Source organism: Zalophus californianus, chromosome 2, assembly GCF_009762305.2.
Source record: "Zalophus californianus isolate mZalCal1 chromosome 2, mZalCal1.pri.v2, whole genome shotgun sequence".
Classification (NCBI taxonomy): Eukaryota; Metazoa; Chordata; class Mammalia; order Carnivora; family Otariidae; genus Zalophus; species Zalophus californianus.
In genome coordinates, this window is record NC_045596.1 from 61,548,507 (window position 1) to 61,562,763 (window position 14,257).

A 14,257-nucleotide genomic window follows, 5' to 3' on the forward strand; every position below is an offset into this window, starting at 1 on the left:
AGGTCATGATCCCAGGGTCCTGGGATCGAGCCCCGCATCCGGCTCCCCGCTCCGCGGGAAGCCTGCTTCTCCCTCTCCCACTCCCCCTGCTTGTGTTCCCTCTCTCGCTGTGTCTCTCTTTGTCAAATAAATAAAATCTTAAAAAAAATAAATAGGGAGGAACTATCATTAAACAGATTTTAAGATGAGAAAATTAAAGTGCTGAAAGGTTAGTACCTTGCCCAAGGTCATATAGTTATGAAGTGGTAATGCCAGGATTTTTTTTTTTTTTTAAGATTTTATGTATTTGACACACAGACATAGCACAAGCAGGGGGAGGAGCATAGGGAAAGGGAGAAGCAGGCTCCCCACTGAACAAGGAGCTGGATGGGGGATAAGGGGCTCCATCCCAGGCAGCGGGGATCATGACCTGATCCGAAAGCAGACGCCTAACCCACGGAGCCACCCAGGCCTCCCTAAAGCCAGGATTTTTGAACCTAGGTAGTCTGTTTGTAGAATGATATTCAAATAACTTCGTAATGAGAAATGACATTCTGAACTAGTCTTCCTTGGCCAAAAGTAAATTGTATTTTTATTAAATATATTTATGCCTACCTGCCAAAATAAACAAATAAAAACGAGGAGGGAATTTAAGGCATCGCTACTTGTCAGTGAAAACATTCAGGCCGAAGTGCGGTAAATTTTGATGATTTTGTCCTAAAAGGGTTTCCTCAAACAGATGAGATGTTGGAATAAGTGACTTTAGGCTTTTGTGATGAGAGTAAACTAACCTACTCGCAAAAGCAGGGAGTTCATATTCTTCTAATCTAATCAGAGGTTTTCAACAAAAACATTTACAAACCAAGGACTTAAATAAAAATAAAATTATTAAATCCTGCCATCGGGTCTGGTCAAAAGAACACAAAATGGAGAGCTGGTCTCCCCTTGCCCTTTCATCCGGTTGGCAACGTGAGGAGCGATGTTTTCACAGGGTTTACATGAGACCTCTTGTCCCTGGGCAGTGCTGCGGTCTAACCCTCCCTAAGGGAGCAGGAACAAAATGGTCACATACAGAAAGCAGCAGATCAAAGTATATCTCTCTTCCCCTTCCCTTTTGGAAATCTTAATTCAACAGTGTCTAGTGTAGTCTTGACATAAATGTTGGTCCTCGTCTTCAAATCTGAAGTCCAGCGGGGGCAGATACTGGTCGAAACTGACGAGGTTCGTGCTCTGCAAGGCTGGGCCCGCCCACACACCGAAGAGGTCCCCATTCAGAGACCCGCATCTTTCTTTCACGAGAGTACTCCCCCGGATTCTCACCCGGAGCCCCTCAACCCTTCCGCCGGCGACCCAGCGTCTGCTTCGCAGCAGCCGGACCCTCGCCCGGAGCCCACTCAGCCTTAGCCAAAGGCGGCGCGTTCGGATCCTGCGGCTCACTGGGGACAGAGAGGCAGACGCAAGGCCGGGAGAAACCTGGGCGCTCGGTCTTGGGTCAGACTCTGAGGCGCCTCAATCTCAAGAGGCGGTTTGTCTTTCACCTCATTCAATAGGCCCAGGTTTTCCCTGAGGGCGTAATCGCGTGGGCTGATCACGGCGCTTCGCCACTCATTTCCCCGCGCTCCCATCCAACTGGCTCCCCACCCCCGGACCCGCTGCTATCCTCAGTCACCTTGTCCCCGCGGGCCGCTCCTCCCGCTCCACGAGGAGCACCTCTACAGCACCTCCCGCACACCTCGCCACCCAGCACGCGCCAGGACCCCGCCATTCTGCTCGCCACACAGACATGCAGTAACGCCCCAGCATCTGCTGCAAAAGTCCTTCCCCACAGCGGAGGAGATTTCCAGCCCCACGCGCCCGGAGTCGCCCACGCCTGGCGCGGTCGCCGTGCCCCCAGCCGCAATCCCGCCCGCCCGCCTCCGCGTTGGCGGGTCTGTCTCCAGCAGTCAGAGAAGGTCGGCTGAGCCCCCACGTGTGACCAACGAGCTCTCGTTACACCGGGGTAAGGCCTCGGCCCCACGCTCTAGGGCGGCCAACAGCTGCATTAATTCTCCAGCGGGGGCGTTCTTTTCTTCCTCTCCTGCCGGCAGCGGTCGGATCGTCTGCAGCAGCGACTACTATGGACTCTTCCTCTCCACTGTGATCCCCTACCCCGCCGCACGCCACGGCGACAGCTTCCAGCGGCCTGCCTTTTGGTCTCTCCCTTAGGAAGAGAAGAACTGAGGAGGGGACACGCTTCCCTGGGGAGGGGGGGGGTCTGCCCGGCCCCACCTCCGTAGCCCACCGCTCTCCCTGGCGGCCCGCAGCCCTTCCAAACCGGTTCCTCCGGGTGAAGCGTGCCTGCCCTGGGCTAATTTTCCGCGAGATGATGTCCCCGCGGACCTGTCTTTCCCCACTGTCCCTTCAACCTCTCCGCAGCCCCGCCAGCTGTCCGCAACGTGAAGCGCGTGGCGGGACCCGAGGCTGGGACCTCCGCACCCAGGATTTTACTCGGACTCCAGCACGTGATGGAGCGGGGGGTGGAGGCCAGAGTACAGCCTGGGGGAGTCTCGGTGGCACCGGAGAGGGTCGTCTGGGGGCCCACGGCTACTTTCGCGGAGGATGAGCCCGGCGGCCTGGGTCGGCTGACCCCGGCTGGCGGCCCGCGCGTCATCCCCCCTCCCACAGCCTCAGCCCCGGCGCGCGGACTCACACCCCTTCTTAGGGAAGCAAATGGTCCCTTCCAGGCGGGTGGCCATGTTGCTCTAATAAAGCGGGAGGGGCGGCGGCGTGGGGGGAGCAGATGCCGCTGCCTGCGAGCGGGAGCCGGGTCCTAGCAGAGCGCAGCCGCGAGGGAGGCGCGGGGGAGGCGAGCCGGAGCCGGAGCCGGAGCGACAGCCAGTGTTGGCGGAGAGCACCCAGGCGCAGCCGGAGTCGGAGCCGCAGCCGCGATGGCCGTGGCCGTGGGGAGACCGTCTGTGAGTGCTGGGGCCTCGCTTCCCTTGCGGGAGGCTCCTCCGGCGCTGGGTGGTCCCCGATTTCGGGCGGGTGCCGGCGGGGAATACGGGGGCCCGGGCGGGGTCTCCGGATGGTGGCGGCTGTGGGTGTGTGCATGAGATTGGGCGCGAGTCTGGAGCTGAGGGGAGGGCTAGGAGACCAGAGGCTGGCTGGTCTACTACGTGATGCAACAGTGTATCGCCTAGTCGCGCCCCGGTTCCGGAGATGTGGGAGAGAAAGGACCCCCTTTCCTATTTTCCCTTTAAAGGGATTCTTTTAGCCATGGTGTTTCTCGTCTGCCTGCCTCCCTCTCCGCGCGCAAACCTTTCCTCTCGTGACAGTCGAGAAAGGCGCGGAGAGCGGGGGTTTCCTCCCGGCTTCCCCTCGCCGAGGGGGCTACCAGGGCATGGGAATTGTTCGCCCGAGCGCGCTGTCACACGGCTGTAGAAGCGGGTCAAAAATAAAAGGGTGGGATTTCCATGGTGGCTTCCCCAGTGCATTGTGAGATCTCGGACGCCCCCAGGCACCCACCCGGCTGACCCGGCCCTGCCCAGGATGTGGACAAAAGCTCTAGATACACACACAAAGTTTTCACAAGGCCCCCTTGTCGTGGTGGGTGGAAGTATTAAAATGCTCTGCGGTTGGAAGACCGGGGATAGCGAACCGAGGAGGCGGGGGCGCGAGGAAGAGGAAGGGAGGGCGGGTGCGTGGAGACCTGGGTGCCCCGCGGCTCGGATCGAGGGAAGGATCGAGGGGATGCCCCCGCCCCGAATTCGCGGGCCGGCCAGGGGTGCAAGACTCAGTTCGCGACTCGGAGCCGGACTTTGAGGGTGCGGTCACAGTCGGTGCTCCGCATCCCCGAAATGCGGGGGGGGGGGGGGGGTAAAGGGCGGCGGCGGTTCCTTTTTATTGAAAGGAGCAGAGCCGGGGGTAAAGGCGGAGTCCTCTTTCTCTTTCCCCATTTCTTTGTCGATGTTCAAAGTCCACTTTCTCACCGCTGGTATTGGGGGCGCCTCTAGCGAGGTTTTTCCCGCTCAACCATCCCCTTTTCCTTTCCTCATCTCCTTGCCACAACTGTGTAGCTGCAGGTGGTGGCTTGAGAGGTCTTGTAGTTAGGCATGAAAGTCTTACAGAGATACTAGAAGCTCTGAAGTCCCGGGAATGCAAGGCTGTGTGTGCCCTGACTCCCAGGTCGTCCTCTCAGTCCTCTCCAGATACTGGCGCCTTTTGCCGCCCCTGCCCCCCCCTTCCCCGCCCGGGGAAGGTCGCGGGGACCCTCTGCTTGTTGTAACGCGGTTTGGTGGCTCCGCCTCCGAGGTGTTTTCAAAGACGTTCTCCACAGTCACAATGTACTGTGGTCATATTGAAGTGTAACTGTGCGTCTTTTAAGCGTTTTATACCCTAATATTTAATGACATACGCTTAAGAATTCAGATCTCCTCTTACACACAAGTTGTGCTCTTGATAATTAGTGGTCGTGGATTGTTGTTACAGAGGGAATTTACATAGGCTGTAATCCTATGTAATCCCTTTATTTTGCTGGTGAGGAAATTGAGGTGCAGAAAGGTCAAGTTTATCTGATTAAATTACTCCCACCTCTCTCCTTCGTCCCCACACTATACTTATTAACAGGGCACAGATTTCGATAACTAAAATAACAATATCTACTTTAGATAATTGGAGAGTAGACAATTCGGGTGGGGGGGTAGTGTTCAGTAACGCCTATTGCTGGTGCATTCTTGAGGCCTGGAGTAGGTGGAATAAATAATTTGCTGCACATTTTCTATAAATTAGTTAGTTCATATATGTCAGTTAAATGGAAACAGTATGTGGATTTAAGATTTAGCTGTGCGGCCATAATCATATCCAACACCAGGTCTGCCAACCAGATGTGAGCTTAATCCCACAGAATTCTTGTGTAAGACCTCTCTTACTCAAATAATAGAGGAGATATTTAAAAGTGTACGTGTACAGAGGAGGTAACAGCTTTCTCTGCACATTCCCTGTTGTCACTGGAATTAAGATTAAATTACAGTTAAAAACAGAAGACTTTTTTTTTGGACTGAGTTGTGGTATGAGTGATCAAGAGTTGACTACAGAGTTGAAAAGTCTTTTCATACATTTCCAAGGAATTGTTGAATTGTTTCACTTTGTTCATTCAGCTCTTGTTTTAACTGTGGTGCTTGTAGTTATGTCTTCAAAACAATCCCGGTGAAGGCAGAATATTTCTCCAAACCCAGCTCCAAGGGATCAACACTACATCTTTCATCCTAGAATCCTCTGCCCCTTCTATTCCTTTATCTATTCTCTGATTTGAACAAATGGAAGGGTGTGTTGAGAGAAAGGAATCACTCCAAAATTGATTTGGAGTTTCCCTAGTTACTCATTTAGAATTAGACATTTTTTTAAAGTTGTTTAGGAAAACATGAACAGAATCCTTTCCCTACAAACTGCCTCTCCCATCCAGATTGAAGGAAAGTTCAATTAGAATAATTTGCTCTCATAATTTTAGGTTTTCTTAAACTTGAACGTCTTAGTGTGACGTCCTAGGTAGATACGAGATTTTAGTGGAGAAAAGTCCTTCTATGTCAGATGCAGTATTTTCTGTCTTATGAAGTGGTTATATTCAGTTATAACCATTTAAACCTTAAGGCTCAATTCAGATGTTTCTTAAGTGGATTTGTTGGCTGGAAAACACAGAGGCTTCAGTTTAGTGTGATACTGTTTATTTCTGTTCTCATCTCAACCCCTAGCAGAAGCATTTTCTTGTGGATGGTCTTGGTGCTTGGCTCTGAGAAGACCCTGAAGCGCATCTGCTGTTCCCAGAATGTAACTAATGATTAGCAAGAGCATTTCTCCCCTAGGGATGTGTCCACATTTTGAATGAGTTAGTATTTTTGCATCCAATTCCCAGGGCAGCTATTATTTTTATTTTAAACAGAGCATGGTAATTTGCTCTACCTGGGAATCAGGCTTTATATAGCTGATCACTCTCAAGATGTGATGTTCAAGTTACAGAGTCGAGGAGGTGAAAGGAACTTAAAGAGGTTATTTGGTTCAGCCTTTTTCCCAATGTAGAAATATTTCCTACTTTGTCCCTAACAGAAGGTATGTATTTAAACTTTTCCAGTGGTGAAGAGTTTCCATGATACCTTTAAGAAACAAGTTTAATTCTTTTATCTGTTGAGCCAAAAGAAATAGAAAGCTAAGTTCATTCACTCATGTAAAACTATTAATTGAGCACCTCCTGTATGCTAGGTGCTGTACTAGGAGCCACGGTTACAGCAGTGGACAAGAGAGAAAATTCTATTTTTACCTGGAGCTTTTATTTTCTGAGATTTCGTGTCCATGTGTATTAAAGTGATGAGCTTCAGTGGAGTATGTAAGCCATTTAGGGAGAAAGGAAATTATGTGCCTTTTGCTAGGTCAGCAGTTATGATGCAGGTAAAGATCTTGTCTGGGAATCATAGACAGTTCCTGAAGATATGGTCTGTTTTCAGCAGGAGGGTGGGGACTGACAATGAAATGTTATTTTTCCTTGTTATAAAATTGCCAATTACATCTTGAGGTTGTAGCCCCCTGTGTGGAGGGCTCTGGCTCTTTTCTAACTGGAGAAAAATTAATGGAGCTAAGAAAGGGGGTGGCTATCTAAATGATAAAGGGGCTGTCATCTAGGGGGGAGTTTAAAAAAAAAAACTAGTAAGTGGTATAAGTGATACACATTGAGGCTCTATAAGCAATTATTAAAGAATGAAGGAAGTGTTTGAGGTACAGTAATCTCTCCTTAGATCTTTTGAAAGCTATAGATTTTATCTTTTAAAATATCTTCTTTAAAAATGATGTGTTTACATGACAATGAAAAACACCCACGGAATTGATTAAAAAATGAAACTACCCATTTCCCACCATCCTTATATAAGAGCTCCTAGACTGTTAGTGTATTTTCATCGACTGTGTGAGATTTACACAGGTAAGCATAACCTATCTCGTATAAACTGCAACTTAGAAACCAAACTGTGTGCCTGGTAGACCCTGTCTGTTTGGACACTCATATAATGTAGGAACCAGATGCTTAGCGCTTTCAAGGGGGCCACCCTGTTTGTGTCCAGACAAAGGAATGAATGATTTGCTTGTCCTATTTTGATTGATTGCCAGAAGACCTAGTGTTTATATCCACTGATGATGCCACAGCTGATAATGATCTTCGGGTTTCGACTCCGTGTGGGGCAGGCTACAATCAGAGCTTTCTATACCAGTGTTTCTCTTTATAGGACCTTAAACTTGATTGGAGGTGGGATGGGTACGGGCCCTTGTTGGATTTTATATAATTTATTGAAAACTGTCTTTCATAATGCTAGTTAGACCTGTCTTAACTGGGGTCAATGAAGAAGAACCATTATTTAAGCAAAGACCCAGAAGATCTAAAGCTTCTATCCTGTTCCCCAAGGAGACCTACTTTACAATTTAATTGATACCCTGCTTTGTTGTTGCTGTTTTTTAAATCAAGACTGACAGAAGACTCTCTTCAACTAAACAGTACCACCTCTGACCCACTCAGGCCTGCTGGCAGCCCATCAATGCAACCACTGTAAAACAAAAACAATACCTGGGCTAAGGTGATAGAGACAGGCTTCTAAAAAGAATTTCCTGGGTGACATGAAATCAAATTTGCATCATCATAGGCCTGATCTGAGGTAGAAATCAGGAGTCTGTACCCTTATATGATTGGAACCAAGGCATTAGAACCATCTTTTTTAGGATCTGTGCCAGTGAGTGTGAGTGCCTTGTTCAAGTCAAAGGGTTCAGGAAGCTGACCTGTGTGGATGCATTCTCTCCCCCTGCTGAACTATGACCGTGTGGGATTGAGTGTGATCTGTTGATGGAGGGGGCAGGCTGAGGTGAAGAGGTTGAAAAGGCTTCATGCTTCAAAAAGAATGTCTTTGGTACCCGACAAGAAGAAGCTTTGTTCATGCCCCCCTCCTTTTTTTTTTTTTTGCATTTTAAAAATTGTGATAAAAATATATATAACACAACATAAAGTGTAGGCCTCTGAGAAGAACTGAGCTGGCAGCTGGAGGCTGGAGAAGCAAAGCTGAGATGTTCCCAATAAAGGGCCTTGTGCTGAAGCTGGATCCTGAGGAGATGAAAGGGAAGATGTGTTGAGGATGTGATCTCTACCTTATGAGCTTCCTCATCTGTGTGGCTGTGCAGTGAGTCACACCTTTTATCCTAAAGAAATTGGACAGCGTATGAAGATGGGCATCACATGTGCATGCATGATGTGAAGAACCCAGTTACAGTTTCTACTATCTGCAAATGAATAGGCCCAGAAAGTTGTGAGAGACTCTTTGATTGAATAGATGTAAAAATTCTACTTGTTAAGAACAAATTTGGTTCTGGTAACTGACCTTCATAGCTAAAATTTAAAACGACTTGTGAAGTAAAGACATTTTGTAGTGATAATACACCCATATGCCTGTGATGTTCAGCCTCTGGGAATGTTGATATAATTTTAAGTAAGGTCAACCTCCATTCTCTAGCAAGTATTAATTATAAGGGAATTATGTCTGCAAAAAAAAGTGTACCTGTTTGTTTTGATAATTAAGTAACATTACTTTGGAATGAATTTATGATTTCATAATTTTTTCTTACAGAAGTAGAATCACAATAATACAGATAGCTTAGAAATTGAAAAACAAAACAACCCCCAACAACCTAAACCTATCAACAATATTCTTAGCTTCCTAATCCGTCTGCTTCATCAGATATTTTTTCCATTCTTTCTCTTAGCAGGTGCTGAAGTTATGATGTTGAGTATTTGAGATGCCATCCCTGCTGCTCTCTTAAAATTTCTTGGAAGGATGAGTAAGCAGTAGGATGAGTGAGGAAACAAAAGGATGAGTAAGAAAGGTGAGGTGGAAAAGTGTGCCAAGCCAAGGGAATAGCATGTGCAAAGCTCTGGGTGTGAGGTGGAGCCTCTTAAGAAAATCCAGCTATGACATCAGCATTCAGGGTGGGGTAGAGAGAGTGGACAGATGTGAGTCTAGGCAGGTGGGGGGAGACCAGATCATGCAGTGCATTATTGAAGACATGTATATTTTCTACACAGTTTTTAAAAAATATTTTATATCCTATGCACCCCTTTGCCCCAACTTAGGAAATCTCCAGATTCTTGGAATTGGTTGATAGAAGACCTTGAAAGTCTGTAGAGTATGAATTCTTTAAGATTCAATAGAATAGAGACGAAGTGAAAAAGGATAGCAGAGTTGATTCCTTTCATGACCAAATTGCACCCTTAAGAATAGAGGAAGTGAAGACTGAGGAAGCACACAAAGAGGAGGTGGGGTCCAGTGACAACATTCCCAACATCGGCCTTCCTCTGTCTAGTCTTCTATATTGAGGCCTTCCTCGATGTGGAACTACAAATTCTCCTTTTCTTAAACATTGAAGCAACTGAGTCCTGAAGGGTAGGAAAATGGCAGGACTCCTATCTTGGACTGCAAGTGTCAGTCAGTGTTCTCCATAAAGAAAATTAAAAACCCTTTGGATACTATGAAAGTAGGAAAAAAGTCTGTTAAAAGCCAGGGTTTTCTTAAGACTTCTCACCTTTTTCATTCACTTCATCCCTTTGTGTATCGTTTTCATGTCAATATAAATTTTGTGAGTCTCAGTAAGTGTGCCCATTAAATTTACTCAGACCTGCTGTTGAAAGAAAAAGGTAACCAAAACCCTCTGTGCACAGAAAGCCTGCTCAGCATCTTGCTTTCTTAATTTTTTTAAAAGATGAAAGAAATTGAAGACACAAATGGAAAGATATACCATGCTCATGGATTGGAAGAATTAATACTTTCAAAATATCCATACTACGCAAAGCAATCTATAGATTCAGTGCAATCCCTATCAAGATACCAGTAGTATTTTTCACAGAACTAGAACAAATAATCCTAAAAGTTGTATGGAATCACAAAACACCCCAAATAGCCAGGGCAGCCTTGAGAAAGAAGAACAAAGCTGGGGGTATCACAATCCCAGATTTCAAAATATACTACAAAGTTAGGGTAATTAAGGCATTATGGTACTGACACAAACATAGACCTAGATCAATGGAACAGGATAGAGAACCCAGAAATAAACCCACACTTATATGGCCAATTAATCTAGAAGGCAAGAATATACAATGGGGAAAAGGCAGTCTTCTCAATAAATGGTGTTGAGAAAACCAGACAGCTACTTGCAAAAGAATGAAACTGAACCACTTTCTTATACTATACAGAAAAATAAATTCAAAATGGATTAAGGACCTAAATGTGAGACCTGAAACCATAAAACTCTTTAAAGAAAACAAGCAGTAATCTCTTGGACATTGACCCTAGTAGCAGTTTTCTAGATATGTCTCTTAAAGGCAAAGGAAACAAAAACAAAAGTAAACTGTTGGGACTACACGAAAATAAAAATCTTTTGCACAGCAAAGGAAACCATCAACAAAACTAAAAGGCAGCTTGCTGAATGGCAGAAGATATTTGCAAATTAAATAGCTGATAAGGGGTTAATATCCAAAATATTTAAAGAACTCACACAACTCAACAGCAAAAGAAAAAAAAGAAAGAAAGAAAAAAAAAAAGACCCAATTAAAAAATGGGCAGAGGACCTGAAAAGATATTTTTCCAAGAAGACATGCAGATGGCCAACAGACACATGAAAAGATACTCAACATCACTAATCATAAGGATATGCAAATCAAAACCACAATGAGGTATTACTTTACACCTCTCAAAATGGCTAGTATCAAAACAACAAGAAATAGCAAGTATAGGCAAGGATATAGAGAAAAAGGAACCTCCATGAACCTTCATGCACTGTTGCCAGGAATGTAAATTGGTGCAACCACTGTGGAAAACAGTATGGAGGTTCCTCAAAAAATTAAAAATAGAAATATTATATGATCCAGTAATTCCACTATTGGGTATTTACCCAGAGAAAATAAATACGGTAATTCGAAAAGATATATGCACCCTTATGTTTATTGCAGCATTATTTGCAGTAGGCAAGATATGGAAACAACTTAAGTGTCCATTGGTAAATGGATAGGTAAAGGTTATGTGGCATATATATACAGTGGAGTAGGATTCAGCCATAAAAAAGAATGAGATCTTACTATTTGTGACAACATGGATGGACCTAGAAGGTGTTATACTAAGTGAAATAAGTCATCAGAGAAAGACAGACCATATGGTTTCACTTATGTGGAATCTAAAAAACTAGACGAATGAACAAACAAAAAAACCAGAGTTGTAAATACAGAGAACTAGTTTTAGTGGTTGCCAGAGGGGAGGGGGGGATGGGCAAAATAGGTGACAGAGTTGAAGAGGTGCAGACTTAATTTCAGAGTGGATAGGTCACAGGGATGAAACGTGCTGCATGGGGAATATAGCCAGTAATATTGTAATGGTGTTGTGTGGTGACAGATGGGAACTGCATTTACGGTAAGCATAGCTTAATGTACGGAGTTGTTGAATCACTGTGATGTATACCTGAAACTAATGTAGCATTGTATATCAACTATAATACAGTTAAAAAAAAAAAACCCTAAAAACCTCTGTGCACAGAAAGCCTTCTTGGCATCTTGATTTTTAAATTTCTATTTAAATCACTGCCAAGATATTTATCTTAACTTTATCCTTAACAAAATTCCCAGGAAGTAATATAGACAAGAAAACTGAGGAACAAAGAAGCTAACATTTACCTAATGTGATGTGGTACAGCCAGCTACTGGGGGGGCTAGGCTTTAGAGCCCAGGCTCTTAGACCCACATACAATCAGATCTACTGTTTGTGTCAGTTTTTTAGACTACATTTTGCTCAGGTAATACATCTGTCCCAAATTTTGGTGGCTTACACAGCAGAGGTTTATTTCTCACCCACACACAGTCTTTGTTCTGTCCTCTGAGATCTCTTTGCTGTATTGACCCTAGGATCCAGGTGCTCTATCTGGACCTTGCCAGTCTGGTGGCAGAGGAAAAAGATACTGAACCCTGAACTATCGAGTTCTTACATGGATCACTTACTTTACACAGACTTCATTGGCCAAAGTAAATTGTCACTCCTAAGTTCAACAAGATGAGATGGATAATCCTGCAAAGAGTGGCTATGCCAGTCACTTGACCTAGCTTGAGGGCCATGGGATGGGGAAGTAAATCCTCTTCTACAGAGGGCAGGAAACATTTTGAATCCTAAGACTTCATCATAACATCCTAGTCAGGGCATCTACTTTAGAGCCAAAGGTCTTTATTATTTTTTAATATTGTTCCCAGTCCATAATGATTTTTTTCACTGCCTTTGTTCTACTCTGATTCCAGTTGGACATGAGATAGAATGATGAGAAAGAGTGTGTTAAGCAGCTAGGATGAATTGAAGGCAGAGGATGTGATTATTCCTATTGTTCACTCACAATGAGCTTCCAGTAGCATCCTCACTAAGTAAGCGTTGGGTGGTGACCTTCTGAAAGACCTCTGTGCTGTTCTCTGGTGGCCCCAGCTCTGGGACTGTACTCTCTGGGAAATGGTTTTGAGGCCATTAGGACTTCCAGCTGCTTGACAGGATTATTTCCCTTGGGATGCTTCCAAATATGTCCTTTCCCAGCCCATCTGTTCTTAAATGCAGATGCATCAGATGGCACCCTTCTTTCCCTTGCTTTGTTTTCTCTCGCTGAGAGGCAGTAGTACTATATCACATTTTGGTTAAGAACATAGGCTCTGGAGCCAGACAGCTTGAGTTCTAGAGTATCAGCTCTGCCATTTAACCACCTTTGTGACCTTAGGCAAGTTACTTACCTTGTGTACCTCCCATTTGTTAGCTGTAAAATAATAATAGTACCTTCCTCAAACATTTATAGGATTAAATAAGACACACACAGTATTTGCAGTGATGCATGAAACATTCATCCTCAATAAAAAGGAAATGAATATGGAAATAATAATGACTTTATACCAAAGACTGGGATCCAAGCAGAACTGCCAACCCACCCCACCCCAGCTGGGGAGTGAGCGTTTGCCCCTTCTCCTCTCACCCACCTGAAATGCAGTCCTCCCTTTTTCTAATCAGAGCACACCTCAGAGGCACAGATCCAATCTACCCTCTCCTTGAAGCCTTGATTCACCAATCCAAGTTTTTGGTAATTTTTCCCTCTCTGAATTCCTGCGGCAGTGATCCCCTGCAACACTTGTGTGTCACCCTTAGAGTGTTCTGGTGTCTCTGCACCACCCCCACTTTAAACTCCTATTTGAAATAAATAGGGATGATCAAATACTGTTGTGAATGTTTTAAAAAAAAATCTCTCGGGACGCCTGGGTGGCTCAGTCGTTAAGCATCTGCCTTCAGCTCAGGTCATGATCCCAGGGTCCTGGGATCAAGTCCCACATCGGGCTCCTTGCTCAGTGAGGAGCCTGCTTCTTCCTCTCACACTCCCCCTGCGTGTGCTCTCTCTCTGACAAATAAATAAATAAAAATCTTTAAAAAAAATCTCTCATTACCACAAGCATTTGTTCTGCTAGCCTTGACTACATTCATGCATTCTTAGCCTATATTATCAGATTTAAGGGAAGAGACTGTGTTATGCACCCCCCCATTAATAAACATATGACTGAGCGAAAATTGGTCCTTTAGATAAGACTTGTGCCCGCCCACTTTCTCTCAGTCCACCTTTTAATTCATGCTGTTGCTATGTGAATTTCAGGCAGGTGTAGACCACGTATCTATAGCTTTCTGCCCCAGGCTTCTCCGCTGTAGTCACCTGGGTTCTGCCTAGTTATTTTGACCTATGTGCACATCTGCTGTCCAAGAGTGTTTCCATCCCATGGGCCAACACTTGCCTGGTGCAGGATGGAAGCTGGTGGACAAATATTTCTCTCTTTTGTCACTAACTTTGACAATTCTGAGGCACAATATATGTGGCTCCTCAGAGGGTCCCACATGGGCCCCAGCCCCAGTCCACAGGGGTGATTAGCTCTGTATATATACATTTAGGGTGGCTGTGCCTCCTTCCCTGTTTTATCCTTCTTAGTCTCCACTCCTGTTCTTCTGGATCACTTCCCCAAATAGCTGCATGCATGTAAGCCCTTGTCTCAGGACCCTGCATTTTGATGAAAACACCTTGTTTCCTGGTTTGGGGTTCTTTTACCTTATGCAAATGAGGGAGCACGAATGTTACTTTGTAACATACTAAATTACTTTGGACTTAAAAAAATATGCTGAGAACAAACTGATCTTTCTTTAATCAGGGTCTTAGTATTTATGGGAGGGAAGACTTC

At 45.2% G+C, this 14,257-nt stretch overlaps 1 protein-coding gene and 1 pseudogene across 10 annotated transcripts in view; both read left to right on the forward strand.

Moving 5' to 3' along the window:
* The first annotated feature begins 554 nt into the window (after window positions 1-554).
* SEPTIN11 (septin 11) overlaps window positions 555-14,257 on the forward strand; it is a 91,739-nt gene continuing 78,036 nt past the window's right edge. For 5 of the 10 annotated variants that reach the window (XM_027598446.2, XM_027598444.2, XM_027598448.2 and 2 more), the window contains exon 1: window positions 555-2,933. In XM_027598446.2, the coding sequence (XP_027454247.1) occupies window positions 2,907-2,933 (27 nt within the window). In that variant the 5' untranslated portion in view covers window positions 555-2,906. The remainder of the gene's footprint in view (window positions 2,934-14,257) is intronic. The other 5 variants (XM_027598442.2, XM_027598440.2, XM_027598438.2 and 2 more) reach the window with 2 other exon arrangements.
* On the forward strand, window positions 8,050-8,205 carry LOC113924551 (annotated as a pseudogene).